Genomic DNA, 27992 nt, shown 5'->3' with positions numbered 1-27992 from the left:
ACCATTCTTACCATGCTGCTGATTGGCTCATGTCTTATTTTAACCAATCAGCCGGTATGGTTAATCCTCTTCAGTCCTACCACCATTCTTACCATGTTGCTGATTGGTTCAATATTTCATAATAGTCTTCTTTTAACCAATTAGGACTCAGGTAGTACGCATGGGTTTTAAACAATCGGCAACATGGTAAGAATGGTGGTAGTGGTGAAGAGGCTTAACCCCATGACTACATCATGCTGATTGGGTAAAAGAAGGCCATTATGACTATTATGAGCCAATCAGCAACATGGTAAGAGTGAAATCTTTTGAAATCTTACTTATTTTCATGTAAATTGCCAACATGTCGACTGTTTTGAATTAAGTGATCCACGAAAAAGCTTATTTCTAGAATTTCACTTGATTCAGACACTGACTTTCTGAGTGACGTATATTGCAATTCAATTACAGTTACCCAATGCCGGCAGATAACTCGAACGACTATATCTACTAGCTTTTACTAGAAAGGTACACACAAACCCGGACACAAACATGCAGTCTTGGGTTTCTGATGCTATAAACATCTCAACTTTATGAAGTAATTTGGGAGGTGATTAGGCTGTGGCTCACAAAGTGCATCTTTAGTGTAACGATACTACCGGTATAGTTTATATAACCACATTGGTGGAGGCGGTTGATGATGTTACGATAGTCTCTTTAACCGACTTAGATGTACGCTTTTCTTTTTGAGATGAGACTACAGACGCGATCGTATACAGATAGGGATTGATAGACGAGTTGATGGGTAAAATAAACACCACCGACCACGTGTACATTTGTAATGGTATTACAACAGCACCTGTTTGAGATAAAATCCCCATAAGGATAACCGGCACCCAACAACAAAAATCGGTACCGACTATGGCCGCCATTTTAAGCGCCATTTTGATGTCTTCATCAGCTACATCTGACCGGTTCACTTGTTTCTTAGACTGTTTGACGGTCCAAAAGATCTTTACGTAGCACATGAATATAGCAACAAAACAAAGTAAATTCAAACCGAGAAATATCGCAATTGAAAAATACCAAGCAGGTTTTGAATCATTTGGGACGGACAGAGAAAACGCGTCATCGGAGAGATGATTTCCGATATCGCTTTCTAGAATCTGGTAACTTGATGGACGCGTTATAAGAGGGAGACCAATACAAACATCCGATAGATCATACAAATCAGATTCAGGACCAGCAAATATAACCGGTACAACACTGAGAACTACAGCAATACACCACAATATACCCACGACAATCCTAGCAGTTGATAATCGCAAACGAAAACGACTGAATGGAAACTGGAGACAAATAAATCGATCGATAGTTATCAATGTGATTAAGAAAACCGATGCCTCACTTGAAAGGAGAGACAGAAATCCCGCAATTCTACATACAATACCAGAACGCCAGCCATCAGAATAGAGGAAATATTCTTCACCAAAATAAACATCAGCACCCGCAATCATGACCATATAAACACCCATCATAAAATCAGAAACCGCCAAATTGCCGATCAAAAAAGACTGAATCGCTGCGACTTTAGATTTGGTTGTTTCTTGAAAGCGCCAAACACAAACGCCAATATTTCCAACGAGTGCGCTGATACCGAGAATCCACATAGACACTCGTAGAAGTGAATTCTGCATTAGACTGCCACACATAAAAAGCGGTGGTTGTGGTTCCAAAGTGATACAATGCTCTAAGTTATGAAAATGGCAGCACAAATGGTGATCGTCAACGTACCTGTAAAAAAAGAGAAAAGATAGAAATTCATTAACATGAGGAAGAAGAAGAAGAAGAAGAAGAAGAAGAAGAAGAAGAAGAAGAAGAAGAAGAAGAAGAAGAAGAAGAAGAAGAAGAAGAAGAAGAAGAAGAAGAAGAAGAAGAAGAAGAAGAAGAAGAAGAAGAAGAAGAAGAAGAAGAAGAAGAAGAAGAAGAAGAAGAAGAAAAAGAAGAAGAAGAAGAAGAAGAAAGAAGAAGAAGAAGAAGAAGAAGAAGAAGAAGAAGAAGAAGAAGAAGAAGAAGAAGAAGAAGAAGAAGAAGAAGAAGAGGAAGAGGAGGAGGAAGAGGTGGTGGTGGTGGTGGTGGACTTTCATTCAGGGAGCGAATTGGTGCATAGTCATGTCATATTCGTGCCCTTGAATGTTGCCTTACGCTATACGGTAAAACCCAAATATTCTCTGATGAAAGTGATATAATGAAAGACAGAGATATGACTAATTCGCGTCTGACGTCAGAGCGATGGCGCTCCGTGATTGGTTGCCGACCTGGCCAGTACAGCATTTTCTGTCTAGTTGTCAGAATTTCAGACGCAAACTAGTATAGTGTTTTTATCTCTGTCTTTCATTATAGTGCTGAGGATATCTTGAAAAAAATGCTCCGATAGTCTGTTGTCACATTACGGAAACAATTGCATCTGAAAATATGGAGCTATATGGTAGCCTCTTAAAATTATCCGTAGGGCGTACTTACAGAATTTCAAGTGCTTCGAGTGCGTCTACAGCCGTGTCTTCAATCATAAGTCTCTCTAAATCATCTTGATTGCGTACTAAGATACTGAAATAAAAAATAAAAAAGCCTTTTTGCAGTACGTTATTTGAGATATTCCAAAGGAAATTTAGTAAGCCTATGTTATAATCATGATAATATACACTTTTATAATGGGTTTTTAATGCAGATCTGCTGAAGGTACCTGCATGATTCTATCGATTGAAACATCTTCAATCATAAAATATGTGATTTTGGCATAAACTTTACACAAATAACCGATACGGCTATGATCTCCCTTTGAACTGCGCACCCCCGAAAACCCCGAATTTTTACCAAAACAGAGCGCTGAAAGACTCTTGATTTTGAAAATTTCAGCTCGATACCCCCAACTGCTCGTTCCTCTAACTTTGGTTGTATTTTTTTTTCAGGCGATTTTTAACCAGATATCAAAAATCAGCCCTGGAAGACCCCTCCTACCAATACACCGTCAACTCCCAAAGATCCACCATTTTCAGTTCCACGGGGAGCATGCTTACCAACAAATCCCCGGCTGTTATGCAAAGAAAACACATTGGTTCAAAAGTGATGCTAGCCTCATTAGGTTACATCCAAAAAAGCAGTGTTATACAATGCTGGCTATTATGTCTTCTGGAGTAATGTATCTCACTTGAACAACGTTATTAATTTCATAGGCAGCACTTACTGAACAAAAATGTTTACTCTTTGCAAGTTCTATATGTGACCGTACGCTACGAATGAGCTTTAAGTCGGCCTCCGTTTTTTCTTTTTTTCGTGTGTAGAAAATATATATCATAAGCTTTAAAATGATATATCATTTGACTCCAAACGATATCCAGAAGCGGAGTTATGGTTTGTTTCAATTTGCTCTTTCAGCAAAAGGTACCTTATTTCGGTTCAACATGAGTCTCTTTTTTAACATTGCTGGTAATAAATATCAAACGGTCATAATTTACCGTCGAAGTGACGTAATAATCGGATTAATAACCATAGCAATAGATGAATACAAATTTTTGAATAGATCGCCATGCACTACAAGCAGGTTGCACTCTAACAGGTACGAGTGATCAGCATAATATCTATGGCTCAATGCATAAGTCCCGCGTGAAGGTTGTAGTGCAGGGCGATCTATTCAAAACTTGTATTCGTCTATTGCTATGGTAGTTCATCCGATTATTACGTCACTTTCATTGTTAAATGCATACCTAAACCAAATACAATGCTTTGTATCCCACCGCTTGAACAGGATTTAGCCAATGCAAACAAAGACTAGAGCTATTTAAGAATTCTATACATAGGTACAAGCTTATTATCCCATTTAACAATAGGATTAACGATTGGTTTAAAAGGTAATTGACTGACACTAATATACATGTAGCATTAAGTTGAGATCCTTATGAATAGAACCTTTATGCACATTTTGCACTGTAACTCAGAATACAATTTGCCGACTTTACGGCTCATTCGTGGCGTACGGTCACATATATTATATACAATCATTCATGGGCGTCAATCCCGGTGCCCCCCCCCCCCTTCGGCAAAATGACCCATTTTATGTTAATTTAGCCACTTTTTGACAATTCAGGCCGAATGTCCCCCACACATTTCAAGCCGGGTTGGCGCTAATGCAATCAGTATGTTCTATTTATTACCATATATAACCGACTTACAGTGTTTTAAGCTGCTTCAAACCGACAAAAGCGTCTGATAGAATTCTCGTCAGCGGCATGTCGTTCATGAATCTAAGCAAAAAGTGAAATGGTCAGAAAGATTATTTACATGCAATATGCATGAAAGCTGCAATCTTGGAAATAAGTCTTGGAACGCTTGCGTGTAACTAACGGAAAACTGTCACCCCTTTCCCCAGGCAATGTTGAGAAACGCCAACGTCTTCAGCGGTTTCCCAATGTGTTCAACATTGATTGATGGGGAGGGGGAAGGATAAATCATTGCTGTAGATGTCATGTTTGTTCCCAAACGCAATATACGTCATTTCCATGATCATACGAAATTTTGCCATAGTGCAGTTACGTCCACGGCAAATTCACCGTGACCTTTCCAGCCATAAACCCGCTTATTGAAGATTAAACCAATATATTATGCAGTACTAAACCATTATATAGTAATCTATTGTCCAATGCAAATTTATTACCACGTGATAACGTAAATCCAATGAGCGACCGAATTGTCCGCTACGGATGACTAATGCGATAATGACGCTATTGACATGTACGAGCGGAGCTCCACTGACCGAGTTTTGGGGTATTTTTTTTTCATAAAAATGTATTTTCCCCCGTTATTAAAGCTTGTACCGGGTTGAAAATTCAGATATTTGGAAAAGAATATTAAGTAATTGAAACATAGAGCAAGTACTAAAATCATAGCTTTTATACTTTTTGATATATGACGCTAACTAGTTCATCCCCTATAGCTACAACTCAGCGCTACCGGTAGGTTCAATTGCCTATTGTGAGTGCCCCTGTGTTGTGTGCATACATGTAGTTAACAATAACTGCATGATGCACGGACTATCAAATCTTGTAGTTCGGTACCATCTTTCAAATCCATCTCTAAAAATACTCATCTGCACATATGTACAACTCTGATTAGCCTACAACTACAGTTGTTGGTTTGTTTCGCATTATTCGGGATCTACTTGCATAAAATTAAATCAGTATGTTCCACATCAAATTCGACCCATATGTCTGTCTGTTTGTATTGTTCCAGTCTTTAGTTATTATAAGGGACCGATCTTTATTTACGGCGGGGGGAATGGGCGTTTTGGAAAAAATATCGACAAAAAAATTCGCGTTCGCGTTCCCCACTCGCGTCCGCTCAAAATTTTCGGATTCCCCCCTTGTTTTCCCTAATTTCTCCATTTAAAAACTTAAAAATACCCCCTCCTATTTCAACAAAAAAATTCGCATTCCCCCCCCCCCTCAAGATCCCAACAAAATTCGGGTTCCCCCTCAAAATGCCCATCCCCCTTGTCGTAAATAACGATCGCTCCCTTATTATTATTTTGTTATATTTTATTTCTCTCTCGTTTATTATAAAAGCTTTTTTATATTGTAATCATTTTTATGGATAGAATTTGATGAAATAAAACTGATTCCGAACTGAGTGTATTATGTTACTTCGTTGCAGGTATCAAATGTGTTTAGTTATATCTGTCGCAACAATGGAGAATCAGGGCCAGCAAAACGTAAGACTCTTCTCCATTGTTCTCATTCTTCGTTTTTTAATTATTCTGGTAAACTCACAAAGTTTCCAGCATCGCCAGTTCTTCAAACACACGATTTTCCAAAGTCGTAATATTGTTCTTGGACAAATCGCTGAAAAGAGGTAAAAATATTAACTATGTTAAATGTTAACTATTATTTCAAAAACATAACAGCAACGACGGATTGAATAACAAAACGTCATAAATAATGTCTGTGTCTAAATTTCATTCATTATGCGACGACAAGAAACCCCTGTAGGCCTACTACGGGCGGTCCATAGACTGTTATGGGCGGTCGGACTTGCCAAGTAGGGTCGGTCCGGTCGGTCGGGATTTGTTTTTTCTGGAAGATGCTAAATGACCCTAAAACAGCTTTAAAATCTGAAGAAAACAATCTGATTCTCTTTTGTAAACATAGGCCTATTTTGGATTAAAAGAAATAAAATTTAGTCAAAATTAATCCACATTAGCCAAACGGCTGTTTTAAATTCCATACAGCTAAAAAACAGTAAGCTTCGACTATATTTACAAATACGTATTAATAAATACGCACGTGACAACCGCCGCGCTGCCATAACAGATTGTAGACCGGAATTCTGGAAGTGGCCTTCGACACAGCGGCTGGTCTTTCAAAATGTCATTTGTGATAACATATTGCAAATTCGGGATCCCCCCACATGTATTTTGCCATTGAATTAATATTTAAATTTGATGATATCATCTAAGGAGTTCCTATGCTTTTCTGTATAGTGTTCAATGGCATGAGGATTTGGTCACGCTTGCTAGTCTTGGTATGTCGTGCCCATGGGTCACGTGCAAGTATTTATAAATACGTATTTATAGATATAGTCGAAGGTAGCTGAAAAAAAGCAAGATCTGGTTCGGTTGGGCGCATAGAACAGAGGATTTTTTCGATTGAAAGATGACAGATTTCCCAATATCCCTTGTTTATTGTCACATGATAGAACTACTAATTATAACGAAACCGTTTTGCGTCAAATGATTACTTGATCTGTTGATGTGTATCCCCAAGACCGTTACTATGACAAAGATTTGTAAATACTGAATATAATACGCCTATAGTACACTTACAGCCACGTCAGGTTCAGTAATCCGTCAAATGTCCGGGTTCGAATCTCATTAATGCTATTTCCTGCCAGTGACCTGACATAAAAAGGAAAATTAAGGAACGTTTTGGCATTCAGGTTCATTTTTTGGTTATAATTCGCCACTAGAGTTTCGATATTTTGTTGAATAAAATTAATAGTAAAATGTTTTTAATCGTTAATTAATATTATAATTATCGTTCGTAATTACAATGTTTGAAGTCCAGCCAATCCTTTGAACATTCCTGGCGAGAGTGTGTTGTACTGACTTCCTGACAATGTTCTAAAAAACAACATGATAATAATAACACATTTACTGAGCAGCAAGACCTTCCCTCTAAGCTTTTAATCCGATAAGCTGATTATCTATTTGTTTTCATGAATTGGAAGACATTCTTTGATGTATTACTGAGCGCAATCGAATCATCTGAAATTACTGGAGCGTGAGCCACCCAGGCTGGTGGCTCAGCATAGTATTTTATTAACAGAAGGTTTTCTCCAAATTCATTTCCTAATGACTTAGGGTTGTGAAATAATTATGAACCCTGGGTACTACAGAAACGTTCAAAATTGGAACCAAAAAATTTGGTATGTGCCGGGGGGGCAAATATTTTTGGCGCGTCATTTGAAAATTTTACCCCTCGGGCTCATAATTACTGCACAGCTCCTAATATAGATTTGACATTATTGAAATATTTCTTCACGAAGTGCCAACACTAGTCTGAAAGGGGTCTGCAAATAATTTGTATGAGTTTACATAACGGTGCTCATAATGAAGTGAATTAGCCCACAATGGCGGTACATCGCAAGTGCATTTCAGCTGCCAATTGCTGGCGAAGAAAATATCACCTCAAAGTCAAATCAATTTGATTATAACAGAAAATGTTGCATTAAGTCAGATATTGTCCCCCCCATGAAGCTTAAATTCAGCCTCCTTAAATCCGCCATTGGGCAAATTCACTACATTATTAGCACTATAATGTAAACTCATGGAAAACACATTTTCTATCATAGCAAACAATTATTATTTTACATCATCTCACGACACACCCCAATTAATACTTAGCCCATGTGGTTTATGCAGACCCCGTCCAGACTACCAACTGAGCTAATGGGGTTGAGACACAAAATTGCAGGTTTACTTGTTCATATATAACATTATGTGTATCGATGATTTGCTCAAAACCCTTTACACTTTTATGGATGGCGCTCTTCATGTTTGCATGTTTTCAAAAGCGCTTGATAGAAGGCATATATGTGATGCGATCAAGCAAAGGCAGTCGGAACTCGGAAATATTAAATTTTCAGTTTCTTATGGCATAGTTAAAAGCATTTACAACGCTGCATTTTGCAGAAAACCTCATTGAAATTGAACAACCAGTTCAAAAGATGTAAGCAATTAGAGAGTTTCTAAAACAACAGGAAACAAAAGGAAATATTTCCTTTGCTTGGCTATATCTCAAAAATGAATATTCCCGAGCTCCGACTGATATTGCTTGATCGCATCACACATGCTAACTATCGAGTGATAACGGTAGTCTATGATGATGTCAGTTTTCCCAGGTTAACTGGTGAGTCTCTGAAGTAATTCTCTTAGAAAAAACATGTCTTAGTGCCTATCGTACCGTTAAAATGCATGGTAAAGCTTTACGCGCTTCGCGCGGAACCCAGCGGCGGATAAAATATTTACTCACAAGATGTGTGCTGTTCTTGCGAGATTACTGATAGTTTCATCAGTCCAGTCGCTTTGGCAGTTGACTTGAAAGACTGGTATTTGATCTTTATCACTTGTTCCTGGAGTGCTGTACTTACAGCGACAATTTAATGGGCAGCGTTTTATATCTGGAAGAACAAAGACCACCACAAATGTAGGCATCCTTCGCGTTTGGCATGAAAAATAATTATGTTCTAGAATTTCACAATTGCCATTTTTGGAATCAGCATGTAAAATGCATTAAAATGAGTATAAACAAGCCCTATATTGGTTCAGTGGTTCTTTGTACCTCTTATTTATGTTTGTTTGCTGTGTATACCCGACTGACCTTAAAAAGAGTGCAAACCTTTTTTTCCAAAATCTGAAAAATATGATAATCCTTTGACCAAACCTACACATGTTTCATTTTATTGTGCTTTTTTTTTCAAACGAATATCAGAGTTAATATTGTCCAATAACAATATAGGGCGTGGCCACCTTGGATATCAAAAGTATTCAAATATGAAGTATATAGTAAATCATTTACATTTGCGTAAATGGTATTTAGTCTTATTTTACCACATTCAGTCTCGTCGTCTCCCATTGGACAATCACGGTTACCATCACACACGGTTTCCATGGCAACACATTTCAGGGCTTCAGACAAATCATTGGAAACGTCACACTTATAGGAATCTGGACAATGGATGTTTTCTGAAAATATGAATGAAAGAACAGTTTACCAACACAAAGTGTTACAATTACAACAGATAGACACAAATCCCGACCGGCACACAACCCAACTTGAACAAAAGCAAGAATGTGCCGATCTCTAGACACGATACACAAGCTGTAGTGAGGATGATACGAGATGGAGAAATGTCCAATTATTTGCTTATTTAATAAGCATTTATCTTCATTAATTATGTAATTATGCATAATTTGAATTTTCTAAAAGGAATGTTTTTGGTCTGAATATCGAATGATTGGGGTGTACGTATTTTACTCACCGCATTGACTCTCTTCAGCCGAGTTCACACAATCATTAAAACCATTGCAACGGGCTTCGACGCTGACACAGACTCTATTTCCACAGTCAATATCGTTTGGGTGGCAAATTTCTGCGAATGGAATAAAGAACGTTTACTTTAGGCACAACATTGTTTTGGTCCTATAGCGCTATCGGTGCCCGAAGAGATACCGATGACACTTTTTATCGTACCCTGAATATTTGAACAGTGCATTTGTTTTTTATTTAAATGAAAAACGATAACACTGTGCAACTGTTAATTATTATGCTTGATATAATTTATTATATCTGCAGGGAGCGATGTTAAGAGTCATCGGTACCTACCCGGGTACCGATAGTTCTATAGGACCAAATTGAACGTGGTGCCTTAATGTGATGTAGCCACAGCTTATATCACTGGCGAATCAGTTGGATCGTTTGATTGCATGTGGCAGCTAAGAACGAAACCATTTATTGATCAGTATCAAGCGTAACTAACGCAGAAGTGATTTCGACAACATCTATTCGGGCATTGTCTTCTTACGTCTTCTTCTCCGTTCTCTTCTCCTCATATTTCCTCATATCCTCCTTCCTTCTCCTCCTTCTTTTTTCCTCTTCCTGTTCTTTTCTTTTTCTGGTGGAGCGGTCACTAGGTTTTATCGGTTCTCGGGGTATAGAAAATACCCCGAGAACCTACAGTAGGGCTACTGTCAATGTCAACGTCTTTCGGGCGTTATACAGCCTGCTGGTTGCAAAGGACATTTCTTATTGTTAAAGTCGCTTTTATTTGGCAAACACCAAGAATGACCGTTCCGTTACGGGATGTAATCACAGTCAAAATCGTTTTCTCTTGTTTAAATTTCTCCAGTTTTTTTCATATAGATTTGGTGTAATAGAAGTAAAATATCCTGTAAAATTTACCCCAAATGGTGGCCGAATTTTAAAGAAAATTAAGAAAATTAAAATCTGACAGACTGGTTTAGAAACTTGCTTCGCTCGCGTGAAAAAAGCTCCCGTCTGCGTAAACTATTCAAAAGGGTTCAGACCATAAGGGCACTGTTCCCCATGTTTATCAAGAAGCAGTATTAAAACTTAGTATTGGCTCAATTTTTCAACTCAAACCCCAGAAAAGATATCTTACCCCGCCCAGAATCATATTCGTAAGCGTAACTAACGTAGAAATCTCGAGAACATCTATTCGGCCATTTTTGTCTTTGTCGTCTTTGTTTCCTTGTCTTCTTCTCCGTACTCTTCTCCTTCCTTTTCCGCCTTCTTTTCCTCTTTCTGTTTTCTTTATCTGGTAGATCGGTCACTAGGTTCTATAGATTCTCGAGATATAGCGTGCTTATCATGGGCGTGTGCAGGATTTGTTACTGCGGGGGGCTGAATCTAAATCGTTTGCGCCACTAAGTATATTGCGTCGCGCTTGCGCGGCGAAGGGGGGTGTCTGAGGGGGGATGTGCCCCCCTCATAAGTGAGAAACTTTTGCAAAATGAAGGACCAATTGAAACCATTTGGTGGACTATTTTGGTATTATTATTGTTCACAATTTGAGTTTGAAAAAGCCGAAAATTGGTGAAAAGAAGCTATTAAAAAGCCATTCGTGGACAAGTTCTCACTAGTATTATTAACTGTATAAATTGTTACTGGGAACATTAAGTGTCGGGTGTCCAAAGCAGCAGTGGCGGATCCAAAGCAGTCTAAGGGGGGGGCAATTTTTGGAAAAATGTAATGGCGGGCCGCGAAGCGGCCATCCCGGAGCGCTTGCACGACGTAGGGGGTGTCCGAGGGGGGATATGCCCCCCTCAGAAGTTAGAAACTTTTGGAAAATGTAGACCCATTGAAGCCATTTGGTGGACCATTTTGTCACTATTATTGTGTAAAATTTTATTTTGAAAAAGCCTAAAATTTGAGAAAAACAGCCCAATTGAAGCCATTTGTGGACAAGTTTTGACTTTTATTGTGTGAATTATTGCTTTATAATTACGTACCAATAACGTTGCGCACGCAGGGGGTGTCTGAGGGGATGTTCCCCCTCAGAAGTGAAAAATTTTGTAAAATGAAGGCCTAATTGAAGCCATTTGGTGGACCATTCTGGCACTATTATTGTGTACAATTTTAGTTTGAAAAAATCTGAAAATGGGTTAAATGAAGGCCCAAATTGAAGTCATTCGTGGACAAATTTACACTATTATTGTATAAATTATTGCTTTTAGTGTTGGGTGAAGCGAAAACACACAGTGTATTAACACAGGGGAGTTGGAAAAAATTTGCAAAATGAAGGTCCAATTGAAGCCATTTGGTGCATCATTTTTACACTTTCTTTAAGCATGTTAAGGGTCTATAGAGATTTGATTATTTATGTTCACCCAGACATGTTACACACAGCACATTATGGGATAAAGTGGGGGCAGGCCCCCGGTAAAAAAATAAAAAAAAGTGGAGGGGCCACTGGCCCCCCTGCCCCCCCGGTTCCGCCGCCGATGCCCGGGGGTGTCTGAGGGGGATGTGTCCTCTTAAGCTAAAAATATTTGTATTTTTGAAACTGGAATCATGCAAATTGGTAAATACTAGAAAATTACTAGTAAATTTCTAGAAAAGGCGATAAGACGATACCAATATAGGTAGTTTTATACCAGCCGGATGACCCAAATGTGTTTTTAGAGAATATTTTGTTAAAATTTTGCCCATATCATTGAAAACCCAGCTCTGTTTTTGCCAAAATCGGTTGATTTGGACTAGACATTTTTGAAAAAAAAATCAAAATACATTCAATATAAGTTTCCAAAAAGTTAGAAAGTGTCTACTCTATAATAAATCAAATCGATCATATACATATGCAAAGTTTTTGGATCGTGGGTTTAGGAAGCGTTTGCGGCGGTCCACGGGCTGGCCCCTGGCAAGGGCCCTTACGTAAGAAAAGTTTGTATATGGTGAACTAAAAATGCATAATTTCAGGCCCTCTTTTAGTCTAAATTCACCAAATTATCAAGAAAAAAAGGGTAGGCCACCTATATGTGATTTTTTTTGGGGAGGTGGGGAGGATACTCCAGCCCCCGCCACCCCCACTTAAAATGTTGGGGGCATATCTCCTCGATTCCCCTGGATTACCTACGTCTATTCTGACGTATCATAGGCCTGTAATATGGCGACATACCGGGTGCTCTAAATCCATTAAGCGGGGAAGGGGGGGGGGCTCAAATATCGTTGGCTATCATTGGCTTTCTTTGTTTCCTTTTCTTCTTCCTTTCTTTCCTTTTCTTTCTTCCTTTCTTTCTTTTCTTTTCTTTCTTCCTTTCTTTCTCCTCTTCTTTTTTTTCGGGGTCCGTGCGTGCGGGGGGCTGAAGCCCCCAAAGCCCCCCCTGGACACGCTAGTGCTTATAAAAAGGCTCTACAGTAGGGCTGCTGTCAATTTCAACGTCATTTGTGCGTAACACATGGAAGTTTGTATCAAAGATTCAAATCGCAACCTATTTTTAAGCGGTCGATCTCACACAATGGATAATCTGCACGTATGAACCGCACGTATATAAATATAGTCACACTTTCACACATCACTGTTGCTTTACAATGATTTCTTGCAAAGCAAATGGGTCATAATAGACTTTCCTTCGTATGTTCAATATCAGTGACTGTCTTTATTTTAAAACGGACAAATTCTGTGAATTTTCTGCGTTGTCCGCGCGTTCAATTCGTACGTGCAGAATATTCAATACTGGTCAAATTAGCAACCTCGCTCCGTCAGGGTGATTTTAAATAGTTAAACAAGCGTACGATGACGGCGTATGGGAATCACAACTTCTCTTATAACTCGATCTTCTTCGACTTCGACCTAAAGCATAAACTACCCGTCCCTATTATTGAAAAGGAAAAGCTAAACAAACGTATGTAAGATGTCAAACCTGCTGTGTTCCAATCACGTATATGGATGTCAAACCCACGCCTGGTTCCCGTTCTATCGCTGACGAATTTGATCCAAATTTGGTGCTCCAAAGAAACAATACGGCGTATTTTGACCATCCCAGTAAGTGTAGCAATAGTGGACTCAGCGTCTGATGGGTCTTCACCATCACCAATGATAAGAAAGTCATAATTTCTTTCCAAGTCGAAGTCCATGATATCAATTACTATTGGAGTACCTTCTACGCTCTCCACAAGATACGAGCAGAGAAGATCGGTGAGGTAGTTGCCAGGGTAATTTGCAGACGTCAAATTTTTCACATCACCATATTCTATGTATATGTTTCTGGCGCCACATGTACCTGTTGATTTATGGGTAAATTTTTAAAAGGAACTCATCGAACCATTTTGAACAATTATTGTTTGTGCCGTCAAAACGGGGCTATTCCAGTTGAAATCCATACACCCCTATGGAAGTCATAACCTTAATCTTCCACACAGCGAGTGTAAATTTCAAATGGGGTTACGTACCTGAATGTTTTAATCCATTTGAAAACTACACCCATTCATTGTGTGAGAGATTGTGGTCATGTCTTCAATATGGGGGTGTATATGGATTTAAACTCGAATACCCAAATGTCTCAGGACATGAAGGTAAATAAAATAATAATAACAACAATATATTAACAACAACAACAACAACAATAACAATAATAATAACAACAACAACAACAACAACAACAACAACAACAACAACAACAACAACAACAACAACAACAAAATAATAATAATAATAATAATAATAATTGTAACTATACCGCAGTTTTTTTCATCCGCTTGGTCCGGGCAAATAGCACGTCCATCACATTTGCTCTCATCAAGAAGACAGAAAAGCGCCCTCTCGAGGTTGCAAGTAAATTCGCCCTGACTACAAGTAGCTGCTTGGCAAAATACAAATATTATGTACATTTTATTTTCAATTTAGCTAAATATTGCAAAGAACTTTTTAGGATGAAGAATGTACTATGGTAGCGATGTATCATATTATATTAATGTTCCCGTATTAAGAATATGTCGATATCGAACGTTGTACCAAAAAGGACAGAAGAACCGACATCTTATATGATATTGCATTGATTTTGTGCGTTTTTTCAGGCCTTAGCATTACAGAATGTATTACCTAAGGAGACAGGCCCTTTGAAGTGACATGGCGTGTTATAAATGGTTGGCCTATGCAGGTGTTTTTATGGATCATGGGCAATAAATTCGGGGGGCAACTAAATCAATCCTCTACAGGGGGTCTCAGCATGGGATCAAAGGTTACATGGGTCAAATTTCAAAATTGCACGAATCTTGGCTTTTTTAACCCCACTTTGTCAGTTCGGGATGGCAAACGTCAGTTTCGTCCCTATTTCTCACCATCCTTCCCCTTTTTCTTCTCTCTCTTCCTTTCCTTCCCAGGGCCGTCGCTAGACTATTATCTCAGGGTGGGGTCGAGAAATAGATTTTGCTGGTATATGGCCATATTTACCTTTTACTGGCCCCTGGGCAAGACAACATGATTGTCATGCACCCGTGGCTCTTCGGATAGAAGGCATTCACCCCACAACTGTCACCCAAGTGTTTGCGGGAGGGGAGTCTGCCCCCTGCCCCCCCCTGGCTACGCTACTGCCCACCCGAGTATTCTTCTGGTCATAAGGATTCAGAAAAAGTACAGTTTGACATACCTGTGACGTACGATTCTTGAGTTATTAGCAAAAAGGTCAAAGTTTGACCGATTGTAACCAAAAATATCTGAAATTATTCCTCTTGCAAAACCATTTAAAATACAGAAATTTGCACCATCTAGAGTGTTTTGTTACATAGTTACGTAACAAAATAGGTCAAGGTCAATGGAGTTCATAAGGAGATTGACCTCTTACTAACCGTTCATTTCTACAGTCTTCACATACGCGAAAAATCCTTCATCGTTCCAAGATGTCGTGGAAAAAAACGACAGCCACATTGTTGAATGGTGTACAATAACTGATTTGGGTACTTCCGACTCGGTGCCTGACATTTCTAGTATGATTGTATCGCCCTCACCGACAAATAAATAGTCATATCCTTTCTGAACACGAAAGAATTCAAATTCGATCCGAATGAAACCGTCGATTGTTGTTATAATCCACTTGCAATCCATGGAATTTGGATATAACTCAGGGTATAACGGGGATGATATATTGATAGCTTGGTCGGTAGTAATCTCGATTTCACTATATCCACAAAGGTCTGTAGAAAAAAACACACGAAACAAACAATATTGATAAGAAAATAATATTCATTATTACAGCCATGACTATGAAAATAAATTATTCACTTTCTTCAGTGTTCTTGTGTTTTCACGTGTATTTCAATGGGACAATTATTTAGTGGTGTGTCCCCTAATCACCCATATTTATTTCTAGTTATCTCTTTTAATTTGTCTCATTATCATTTGTTCGTGTGCAAAGATTGGTGAAAAAATATGTTTAATGCATACTTGAACCATTTTTCGTACTTATTCTCAAAATTACAAAAAAAATGACATAGGCAATTATCGTAGCAGAGTGACGAAATGTGATCAATTATAAATTCAGCTTAAGAGTGAACGTTGGCGTAAGAAAATAATGTACTCTCTCAAATATCACAAGAAATATTTTACCGCAATCATTTTCATCTGAATTATCCATACAATGGCTGACTCCGTCACATTTCAGACTTGCGTCAAGACATGCCATCGTTGAAAAACACCCAAACTCATTCTCTCTACAAACAACTATAAGAAACAGAGCAAATTAGTTATTAAATCAAAGCTATATTATGTTAGGGGCGCATCATTTGATTTCCGAGGGAGGGGGCATGAGAGGTTTTTTTTTTGGAAAAAAAAATTCCCGCTAGTGAGACGAAAAATTCGCCGGACCAAACTCCCATGCCCCCCCCCCCCTGAAAATTAAACGATGTGTCCCTTAACGATGCGTCCCTTAACCCTGGAATTATGGATACTTTCGGGCCTCATAACTGCTAAATTGTTCGTCAAAGTAAACATTTTTAGAATGGTAAAGACTGGATAAATTCATTTGTGAGGTTTAATTTGGGCCAAAATGCTCATTTTTGGAGAAAATTTCAAAAATGGGGTTTTTTGGCCCAATTTATTCGGTCAACGTAACAAAGAAATTCTTGGGCCCTTTTTTATTATTAATTTTAAAAACCAAACAAAAGTATTTAGGAACAGTTTTTTATTTTTTTATTTTGACCAACTTCACTAAAGCACTTGAAATTTGAAAATTATCTAAAAATTAACATTTTGACCCAAATTTGACCTCATAGATGAATTTATCAAGTCTTTGCTATTTTAAATATGTATAATTTGATATCCTTTAGACCAATAATTTAGCAGTTAAGACCCGAAAGTTTCCATAATTCCAGGATTCAGACTAGTTTTATTTAATACTATTTGACGTTTATGCACAATACAACCTTGTATGCGTCCAATGCACTTTCTGCTTGTTTGACCCGGAAGTAGAAACGCATAATCTTAAGGCTAGTGGGATGGCAGGATCCATATTGTCCCAGTTTTAGCCGTGTAATTAAAAACCTGCAGTGTAAATCTTAATATTAATACATTGATTGTGTCTCTTGTGTTAAGGCCAATAATAATATCAAAGCGAAAGTATTGAGCGTTTCCCCCTCTCGAAAACGGCCTTATATACGAGGGGCGGTTAATAAGTTCTTAGAATATGGTATTTGAAAGAGAACTAGCTAATTCTTTCTATCTCACTCTTGAACATTATCCCTGCATACCTCAATGCAACCGTAATTTTTCTTGGAACCTTCTATGTCAACAAAATGGAGGTCTTCCGACTGCTCCATGAGCCACTCTTCAGTGAATGTTCAACAGCATTGATCACCACCAAACCTGATATTACGAAGGTAAGACCTAAAATTCTAAAATAGTTTTCATTAACTAGAGGACATGGCTGGACCACAATATGGTTGATTTAGTTACCTGACCCCTCTGTCATGAATGGCAGCTTGACAAACTGAGAAAAGGGTACAGGGCACAATTCGAGAACAGCCACATTCCTACCACCAACCTTCTGACACTTGATGGATTGCCTCAATTTTGCTATCAAAATTGTATGATATATAAACCTATGATTGGACTTTCATTTGGCAAATGAACTGTTATCAAGACTATCCCTGAACCTTAGAAAACAGCGATGAAGACCTTCCACTATGGTGACCGAGTGATGATCTTCTTATGGGTATGGGGATTTTAAACTGCATTTCATCACCCGTGTTACACGTAGACAATAGAATGATAAAAGTTTACAACACAATACGACATAACATCGATTTTAAGCGGCATTTAATGCACCCAATTGGACAGTCACAACACCAGTTTGGTGCGCCGGGGACCCAGTCATGCCAGACTAAATTCTTACTATCACTTGGCTTGTGGGATTCGTCTATAGACGAATCCAATTTCATATGAATGGCCAAGTGGTCAAAAAAAACCTGTACAACAAACTTGTAAGGTTACACGTGTAAGATTGCATCTTATACGTGTAAGGTTGCATCTTATACGTATAAGAATGAAGAGGGATTCTTTTAGTTGACGAATCACAGAGTAAGAAATCACAAACAACCAATCATCTTACGCGTTGCAAACTTCGATCAGTAATATGTAAAGACGTTTTTCGATTTGTAACATCCACGACTTCTTATACGTGTAAGATTTTGAATTTTGTGATGGACGATACGCGATATTATTGGCGACGTACCGAGGATAAGTATAGAGCTCGCCACCAACATCGTAAACAAGGCATTTGCTACATTTGTATGAGTGCGACAATGTCTTGTATTGTATGTCGAAACTCTGTCAGGAATGGTTCCGATTGTTGGACCGTCATGTTCACAGCCCGATTTATCTCACTTTCTGGTTACTTTTTCTCAGTTATCTGGAGTCAATTTATACTAAATATCAATTAATTATTTCAAGAGGTCAAAGTAAAATGATCACGTTTGCGAAATCTACCGTGTACATATCGACATCGTGACTGAGATTATTCGACGCTCGTCGTATGTACTAGTCAAATTGGAATACCGTCCATCCATAATAGGCAATTTTAACACGTGTTAGAAATGCTTTGGCGATATTTCATTGATCAAAGATGAATACGCGTAAGATGATTGGTTGTTTGTGGTTTAAATATGGGTTCTTTACATCTTTATGATTCGTCAATTTAAGCAACCCGCTAGATTCTAAGACGTATAAGATGCGATCTTACACGTATAAGATGCAATCGTATATGAATGGCCAAGTGGACCAAAAAACGTGTAAGATTATACGTTTAACCTTGCATCTTATGCGTGTAAGATCGCATCTTATACGTCTTAGAATCTAGCGGGATGCTTAAATTGACGAATCATATATAAATGAACCCATATTTAAACCCCAAACAACCTATCATCTTACGCGTATTCATCTTCGACCAATGAAATCTCACCATAGCATTTCTTATACGTGTAAGAATTGCCTCTTAGGGATGGACGGTATTCCGATTTGACTGGTACGACGAATGTCGAATAATCTCAGCCTCGATATTGATCTGCACCGCGGTAGTTTTCGCAAACGTGATTATTTTACCATCACCTCTTGAAATTTAATTGATATGAGTATTAATTGACTCCAGATAACTGATAAGTAGTCAAAAGTGAGATAAATCGGGATGTAACCATGACGGACCAACAGTCGGAACAATTCCTGACAGAGATTCGTCATAAAATACAGGACATTGTAGCACTCAATACAAATTAAGAAAATGCCTCGTTTACGATTTTGGTGACGAGCTCTCATTATCCTCGGTACGCCGCCAATAATATCACGTATCGTCCATCACTAAAATCCAAATCTTACACGTATAAGATGGCGTGGGTGTTACAAAACACAAAACATATTATTGGTTGAAGTTTGTTACGCGTGAGATGATTGGTTGTTTCTGATTTCTTACTCTGTGATTCGTCAATTTAAAAATCCCGGTTCATTCTTACATGTATAAGAAGCAATCTCACGCGTATAAGATGCAATCTTACACGTGTAACCTTACACGTTTATCTTACGCGTTTTTTGGACCACTTGGCCATTCATAATCGTACATGTGTAAGATGCCATCTTACACGTGTAAGGTTACACGTATAATATTACACGTTTATTGTTCCACTTGGCCATTCATAATTTCACGCATTCCTACACCTCAATGGCAGCCATAGCTGGGTCGCCGTCGGCTCCATCCCACCTAAAATGTGAAATGATGCGACCTTGGAGGGAATTTTAAACTGCATTTACAACACACTACAAATTAACATCAATTTTTAAGCGCCTTTAATCCACCCAATTCGTCGTCCGTATCCCATAGTGGCGTATAGTGGGGCGCCGCGAATAAACAACTTTTCGAGAAAATCGGGTTTGAAGAAATGCCAATTTCAAATCGAGTTGTGTAAATCAGACATTCATTATATTTTGTAAATGATGTGAAATTTCTGTAGTAAACTAAATAGATTTTATTGTTATATATTTTTCAAAAGAAATAAATACATACTATTGCTGGCAAACTGACAATAAAACTATACGTCACTATGGAAAACGAACAAAACGCAATAACCTAACCTTACGTTGACCGTACGCCACCTCGGTCGCCGTGTAATCCCTATGGCGTTACTTTTCGTCGTTCGTATTCCATAGTGGCGTATAGGTCCGATACGCGTACGCCACTATGACATACGATGTTTTTCATTTTTGCCGATATTTCATAATTATTATAAAATGTGTATAAAAAGTGGCGTATGGTCGATACGCCACTATGGAATACGAAAAATGTCACTTTGTAACTATACGCCACATTTAATTAATTAATTACTAATTAATTAGCTAATTATGACTGATGAGACTTAGAAAAATGAAAGAGAACATCATTAAAAACATATGTGCCAATTTTCAAAAAATGACCAAAAATCACTATACGCCACTATGGAATACAGCCGACGAATTGGGCGGTCACAACACCAGTTTTGCGGGTACTCCAATGTACTCGGTCATGGCCGACTAAATTCTGACCATCACTTTCTGACCATATACCTTTTTCTAAATATGGCGGGCACAAAAGGAGAGGGCGTAATTTGATTTGGGTAATCTTTTGTTAGCTGAGAAGCATACAATTTCAAAAGGTTACCTAAACCAAAGTACGCCCTCTCCTTTTGTGCCCGCCATAATTCACACTCCCTGTGTGGGAGAATATGGTCATATCTTCATAGGGGGAGTATGGATTTCTACTGCAATAGCACATTGTGTCGATACTATGTTTTTACTCAGGGGTTGATCAACATTTGTACTGTAAAATCTTAAATCAAGTTTCATAATGAAAACAGTTTTTCGATACAAACCTGGATCTATACTCCATTCGATTTCCATCAACACTCCAGGTTCCGCGTATCTTCTATCAGATGTAAATTGAATCCACATCTGGAAACCACCGACGCTTACTTTGTTTGGAGCATCGCTCCCAGAAAATCGGTGCTCCGTACTGTTACCTGTGACAACGGGTCCGGAACCGATGTTTATGAAATCGTAATAAAATTCGGTATCGAAGGCGAGAAAGGTTACTATGATGTGTCCGTTGTCTGATGCCGAAATGACCCATTGGCAATCCAGGTAGTCTGGGTACGTACGAGGGTATAACGGCGTCGTCAGGTTGTATTTACTGTCTTTGTGTAAGATTTTGATACCCGAATCACAAACGTCTGTTAAAAAGTATTGAATGAACAAGAAATACGTTTGCCATTTAAATATAGTAATCATAATTATTTACCATTAATAGCGCAGCACGACCACGACATTTATATCATACCTTATCCATCTCTTACTCGTCAGGCATCCTCCTCTACCCTATACCCTCCTCCTCCCCCCTCTTCTTTCTCCTCCTCCTCATTATCCTCTTCATCATCGTCATCATCATCGTCATCATTATTATCTTCATCATCATTGCATCCTCATCGTAAAAGACGGTGACCGCGAAAGACGGTGACCGCGAAAGACGGGTGACCGCTAGTATACATACCACACTGTTCATCTGTTGCATCTAAACACAGTGCTGTACCATCACATACTGTATCGTCATGCAAACATCCAACCCCAGACTCGCACACGAACTGCCCATCATTACATAGTGGATCTAGCGAGAAAACATGTACACAAGTTGATCATTGACATTAGTCAGCAGAAAACGTTATTTGTTACTAATATGTGACTTTCAATCATTTAAAATATGAGAGGCAGTAATAAAGTATACATGTATTGTGTAGGGGTGTTCCCGCTATTCATTCTGTCATACATGTGTCTAAATTGCAGACACTTTTTGCACAATAGTAATGGTGGACTTTAGGTGGGGACATCCACGCTTATTTTTAAGTTTTTTAAATGAGCATCGTTTTGGCGTACTATAAGTTTGTCTTCAATAGCAACAGTTCCCGTCGCTTGTGATAACAGAATAAGGCGATATTTAAAATTTCGATTTAATAAATAAAAAGAACATGTGATACCATGTGATTAAAACAAAGCCACGGATTGATATAGCGCAGTTACCTAAGATCATAAGATCATCACACTGTATTCCAAATGACAGCATACAGTGTCCATGTTTATTGCCAAGTGCATGGTAATGCGCATATCGGGCTATTCCAGTTGAAATCCATACCCCGTATGATGGAAGACGTAACCATAATCTTCCACACAGGGAGTGTGAATTTCAAATAGGGATAACCTGAATTGGCGTCATGTCTTCCACAGGGGGTGTATGGATGGTAACTGGAATAGCACATTGGGTGCTCGTCTAACAAACCTGTATTGGGTTGAAGAGTAAGTCCTATAACAAACCCACGATACGTGTCCCAGCCTTTTGATACGAATTGTATCCACACATGTTCTTCTTTGGGTATTACCACTGTCTCTGGAGGATACTCTCCACCAAATTCTATCGCCAGATTTTCATTCAAATCGCTACCAAACCTTCGTAATAAAAGTGAAATTAGTTACTTCATTAGATATTTCTTAATATGCAAATGAGATAACCCTAACCCTCATTTGCATATTTGAGAATATTGAACGAAGTATGTGCCAAATGGATCGTATGAGTAAATAATTGGACACCAAGCTAAAGGTGCTGTTTGACTAAATGAGTTACTTTAAACCATCAATTTGGCGGGAAATTCGGTCAGCGGTGAAATGTTACGAATATTTCAAGACGTAACGTAATGATTGTATTATGCCTTATCTTTGATGGAATAGCGTCATATGAGCAGGGGAGTGGTATGTGCCCCCAATCGAATTCAAAGTTGTAAAATTTGATAGAACAAAATACCCCCTCAATCAGACCCAGTACCCCTTAAATCAGTCCCGGTGTGCCACCCCAATCAGATGATAAACGCTACTAACCAAACAAAGCAAAAAATTGCCCAGTAACGAATCAAAACTATACAGAAAACAACTCAAGTAGCCTACTCAGACACAAAAAGGTGTTTTCGCACACTTTTGGGACTCAGCATCATCATTATCTGTCAGTCAAATATTACAACTTTGCACACCCGATAACAAATACACGCAATGTGGAAAACATCAAACGAGTTAGGGTACAACAACCCCCGGGGGCCACTCAACACAAATGCATATCATCCAGGGAAAGACCCCTGTTTTTGGATTGCGCGTCCGCGCAACTCCGAAAGACTCCGGAATTTTACTAAAACAAAGCGCTAAAAAACACTTGATGTTGATAATTTTAGCTCTAAAAGACCCCGAATTTGCTCACAGTTCCTCTCATATCTATTTTAGACGACTTTCAACCAGAAAGCCAATAAAGACCTAGCAGTTAGCAACTCTAAAAAAACCGTTTTACAGATACGTCACAACTCCCAAAAGACCGACCATTTCCAGTTCAGCCGATCATACCCACCAAAAATGATGACGTACCCACCGGACAACAACTACTAAGTGGAAACACTCCGTTAGGGCACACATGCTCTAAGCTTACAGTTTCCAAGCTTAATTAACCTGTCCGGTAAATTCCATAAGTCTTTGCGAATCAACCCTACAATACGTCACGCCGATGGCACATCGTTACTGCGCAAGTCACCATGCGCAGAGCCAATATTTGCTAACGATGTTCGCATCGACGTCACGTGTATAAGGCTAAGCCGCAAAGGTTTATGGGATTTCCCGAAAAGGTGAATTTACCAAAGTGTCAGATTATCGAAGTACAACTCTGTCATGAAGTCCAAGAATGACAGCTTGATGCTGCTATCTGCTACATTGTTGGTTACATGCCAAACACATACCAACATGTTAGGATACTCGTCAGGATATCGGGGCGTTGTCACCGTAACGTTGCTTGTCCACTGATCTAGGCGAATGTCACGTTTTCCGCAAAACTCTAGGGAAATTATGAATAATGATGACAACGGTTGATAAGCTATAAAAACGCAATTATGTTGTAAAATAACTTCATGATTATTACCTGAGGGGCCGGGGACAATGCTGATTCAATAATAATTATTTCATTAGAAGCATACGCTCCCGTAAACGGCATTTTCATTATACAAGACATTGGTTCGACCCAGGGTTGGCGCAATTTAAATCAATTGATTTAAATCACGATTTAAATAAAATGAGTTTTGGCACAGAAAGTGTGTCGAAAAATAAACTCAAAAATCACTTTTTCGTGAAAAGTGCCCCTCCATATTTCAGATATATAGGTTGAGATATGTTTTCAAGAAATTCACAGAAAATCGCGTGACGAGGCGATATTGAGCACGTGTCTGGAAAAGCTGGGCCCATACCTTAATCCACCACACAATACGTTTTGTAAACCTGTTCGATCGTAATGCAATTTTCTGTGAATGTCTAGAAATAAATCTCAACCTAAATCTGAAATCTGGAGGAGTATAATTAAAGAAAAGGTGACTTTTGAGCGTTGTTTTCACCACTGTTTAACAGTCGTTTTACATACCACACGATTCTTCATCCTTTTGGTCAAGACAATTAGGGTAGCCATTGCATACTAAATGAGTTGGTAAACACACCAAGGTGTGTCCCGACTGGCATTGAAAATGTTCTGAATTGCAAGTCTCTGAAAACAAACAAACAAAAATACAAACAAACAAACAAACAAACAAACAAACAAACAAACAAACACGATTATCATGACATGATCGGGAGAAGATAGTAAAGCTGTCAGTAATCACCGGTTCGTTCTTTTACTCGACATCGAATAGAGGCCCTGCATGCTTTTATTGATTGGCTCCAAACAAAGGATTTGAACCGGTGTCCTTCACCGTAATCATGGCGCAGATTGCAATCTACCGCGACAGTTACGAATTTGCGACTGTTATTAATGTTTGAAATATTGTATGTTTTAGACATTTTTCAAGGTAATTCCTACTCTCAACATTGTCAATACTATTTTAAAGGCCGATATTTCAAATTTTTTAATACCATAACTAACAAACTCAATATCTTCACTTAGGAATGTTCGATTTCATTGGGAAAAACGGCGTTGTGGAACAAAATATTCTATATTTAAAATAATTATGTAAAACCTCAAAATTGATAAGCTGCCCAAAAGTTACACGGTACTTGTCATATTTACACAAAATACTCAATAATGTCAGTGGACTTCGGTTGTATATATAAATGCGCATATATAAATGCGCACGTGACATCTACAAGTCGCCATACCGTATTAAACGATATAAGGTACCCGGATGTACATAAACTCCCCGTGCAAAAGTATAGGGGAAAATGACAGGTCGCAAGGAAAATTGCATTTGCAAAATAGTGGCATTGATTGCAAAGGGTAAAATAACTTGACCCGAAAGATAAACTCTTTATTAACGATTTCCATCACGGGAAAAAAAATTAACTACGGAAAAGCTAGATATAGCTGATTTACAAACTTATATTTCATAATTTCCGTGCGAAATGGGCGTGCCAATTGGCCATATCTATGACGTAGTGCTGGTTTCATACTATCATGCTGCTTGCCGCCGAGCGGCGTGACACACGCGCATTGTAGACAAACAGACACAATCAAGACTTGTGAATGGCTGATAAGTCATACCTCTTGTCACAACGGCATGAAAGTATGAAAGGGGACATGATTGGCTTTAAGGTCAGAACTGTGCAGGCGGCGGATGACATGATCGAGCCGGCAACTTGTGAAACCGCCCGGCCGTATGGCATTTTCCAATATAGTCGGTTAATTTTGTGGGGTTCATTATCGAACCCCAACGGTTTTAGCTTGTATTTATATTATTTATCAACATAGGCCTATTTGTTTGTGATATTTCAAGCGTTTTAAAATTTCAAAATAATCCCATTCAATTACACGGTTGACGATGAAAATTAACTGAATTTAGAGAATGCAATGCGGCCACCACCTGGAACTGTGGTCGCAATTTCAGTGATTGACAGTGAGGTAACCCGAACATGGCACTGGCCATCTGGTCACGTGCGCATTTATATATGCGCATTTATATATACAACCGAAGTCCACTGAATGTTGCAGAAGCAACATCTGAATGTGTCACATGACTGATAAAAGAAAATATCTCATCCTAGAAATTAAATTTAAATACCTTTTAAATCGTTTTAAAAACTTTTTTTTAAAATAACTGTGAAATGGAATAATCCATGTGCCACGTGACTTCGTGATTTTAGATTCTACCATTACACTCATAGCAGGTTTCAACTAAAAGTTGTGTATGCTATTATGTTTTCATCTTCTGGTGACTGTTATAAAATTACAAAGGATATAAAAAAAACCCCGAATTTTGAAAGCAATTTGCCATGTTTGTCGATGATTTGCAGTACGTAATAAAATGTCATTAATTGTGGGCTTCATTAACATTCGTATCAATTTCACTGAGTATTAGTAGGCCTATCATTCACACAATTCAAGGATGTTTAAATGTGAAGAATGAACAAGGGACTAGCCAAAAATATCTTGTAAATCAACTCGTAATGTGTTTTTTACGCCACATAAATAGTACGTTTATGTGATTCTACGATATTATGTTGTAAACTCAATACAGAACTCCTACATCTAAAAATCACCGATAACCACATTGGAAAGAGCATGACAAATGCATTAAAATGAGTACAAACAAGCCTATATAGTATTGGTTCGGAGGTTCTTAAGATAGCTGCCTGTCTGTCAGAGGATGATTTAAGCACTTCCCAGCACTCCACTGGGGTCAACTTGCGGTTAGCAGCTGTGTGCGTGAACATGACACCACTGCCCGGGACCACTGCATAAACGTGTATGGTTAAATTTGAATTTGGACTGATATATTTACAATAAAAACACATTCAAAATGTCAGTCGATTTCACATTTTATGTTATCTACAGAAGGTGTGAATTATCCTTCATGCATACATCACTTTAGATCTGAAATCGACCAAATAATAATGACACACGGGCATTTCTAAAACAACATCTTTTGCACAGACTTCAATGGGATTTGAGAAGTTAAGTGGCAGTTGAAACTCGCGTGATAACACTTTTACAGTGCATGATGGGGCTTCCTTAAATCATCCTCTGCCTGTCTGTCTTCCTACCTGCAAGACTGCCACCTAGTGGGATACAATGTTCTGAAAAACTGAATGTTAAAAAAGCAGCTGGACCTGACGGTCTTCCTGGGAGGTTGATCACAGAGTTTGCCTGTGAGTTTAGCATCCCAGTAGCAGATATATTCAACTCATCTTTAAAAGATAGAATTGTCCTCCAAGTTTGGAAAGATGCCACAATTGCCCCAATTCCAAAGGATACCCCTGCTACAATCTCAAAACTAAGGCCAATCTCATTGACTTCCCTTTTGGCAAAGGTATGTGAGGGGTTTGTTGCAAAGTGGGTGCTTGATGATATTTCTAGTGCAATTGACCGCAACCAATATGGTAGTATCAAAGGGTCATCTGCTTCTCATTGTCTACTTGAAATTCTTGATGTTTTTTTCAGGTACTGACAAAAGAGGAACTATGGGAACCCTAGTTGTGGCGGCCTTTGATTGCATCGACCATACTTTAGCTATCCAGAGACTCGACGAGCTTGGTGTCAGAAGCGAGTTTATATTGCCATTGAAATGCATATGGGCTGTATAAAAATTAGATTGCGATTTGCCTTTTTGATACAAACGCATGATATAATATATACACATGGTCCAAGTTGAAATTGACATTTTGTACGGCGTCACGACGGTTCATGCAACGCGCCTAATTTTCAACACGAAAAAGTATCATTTTGAAAGAAAAGTCATGAAATATGGACGAAGTGGTCCTTAATCTACCAAAATATTAGTTTTTTTTGGCAACAATAATATTTGAGAAGCACTGAAATACAATTCATTTTAAGCAGCATGTTAACCTTGGCTTTCAGTAAAAATCAAAAGTATGCTGTATTA

General features: G+C 38.5%; 1 protein-coding gene across 1 annotated transcript; it reads right to left on the bottom strand.

Moving 5' to 3' along the window:
* LOC140144324 (uncharacterized) lies at positions 1–27271 on the bottom strand. Its single transcript, XM_072166152.1, has 16 exons — positions 27154–27271; positions 24545–24664; positions 23773–23968; positions 22385–22551; positions 21605–21718; positions 20931–21287; positions 16150–16263; positions 15393–15737; positions 14285–14404; positions 13469–13828; positions 9568–9678; positions 9137–9271; positions 8559–8706; positions 6851–6922; positions 5799–5870; positions 1–1770 (listed from the first exon to the last, which is right to left on the bottom strand). Exons 1-16 carry the CDS (start codon positions 27269–27271, stop codon positions 645–647), a joined length of 3675 nt encoding a protein of 1224 aa, XP_072022253.1. The 3' UTR covers positions 1–644.
* Between the last annotated feature and the right edge of the window lie 721 nt (positions 27272–27992).

This window comes from Amphiura filiformis, chromosome 2, assembly GCF_039555335.1.
Source record: "Amphiura filiformis chromosome 2, Afil_fr2py, whole genome shotgun sequence".
In the NCBI taxonomy this organism is placed as follows: Eukaryota; Metazoa; Echinodermata; class Ophiuroidea; order Amphilepidida; family Amphiuridae; genus Amphiura; species Amphiura filiformis.
This window is presented reverse-complemented; position numbering and strand designations above follow the sequence as displayed.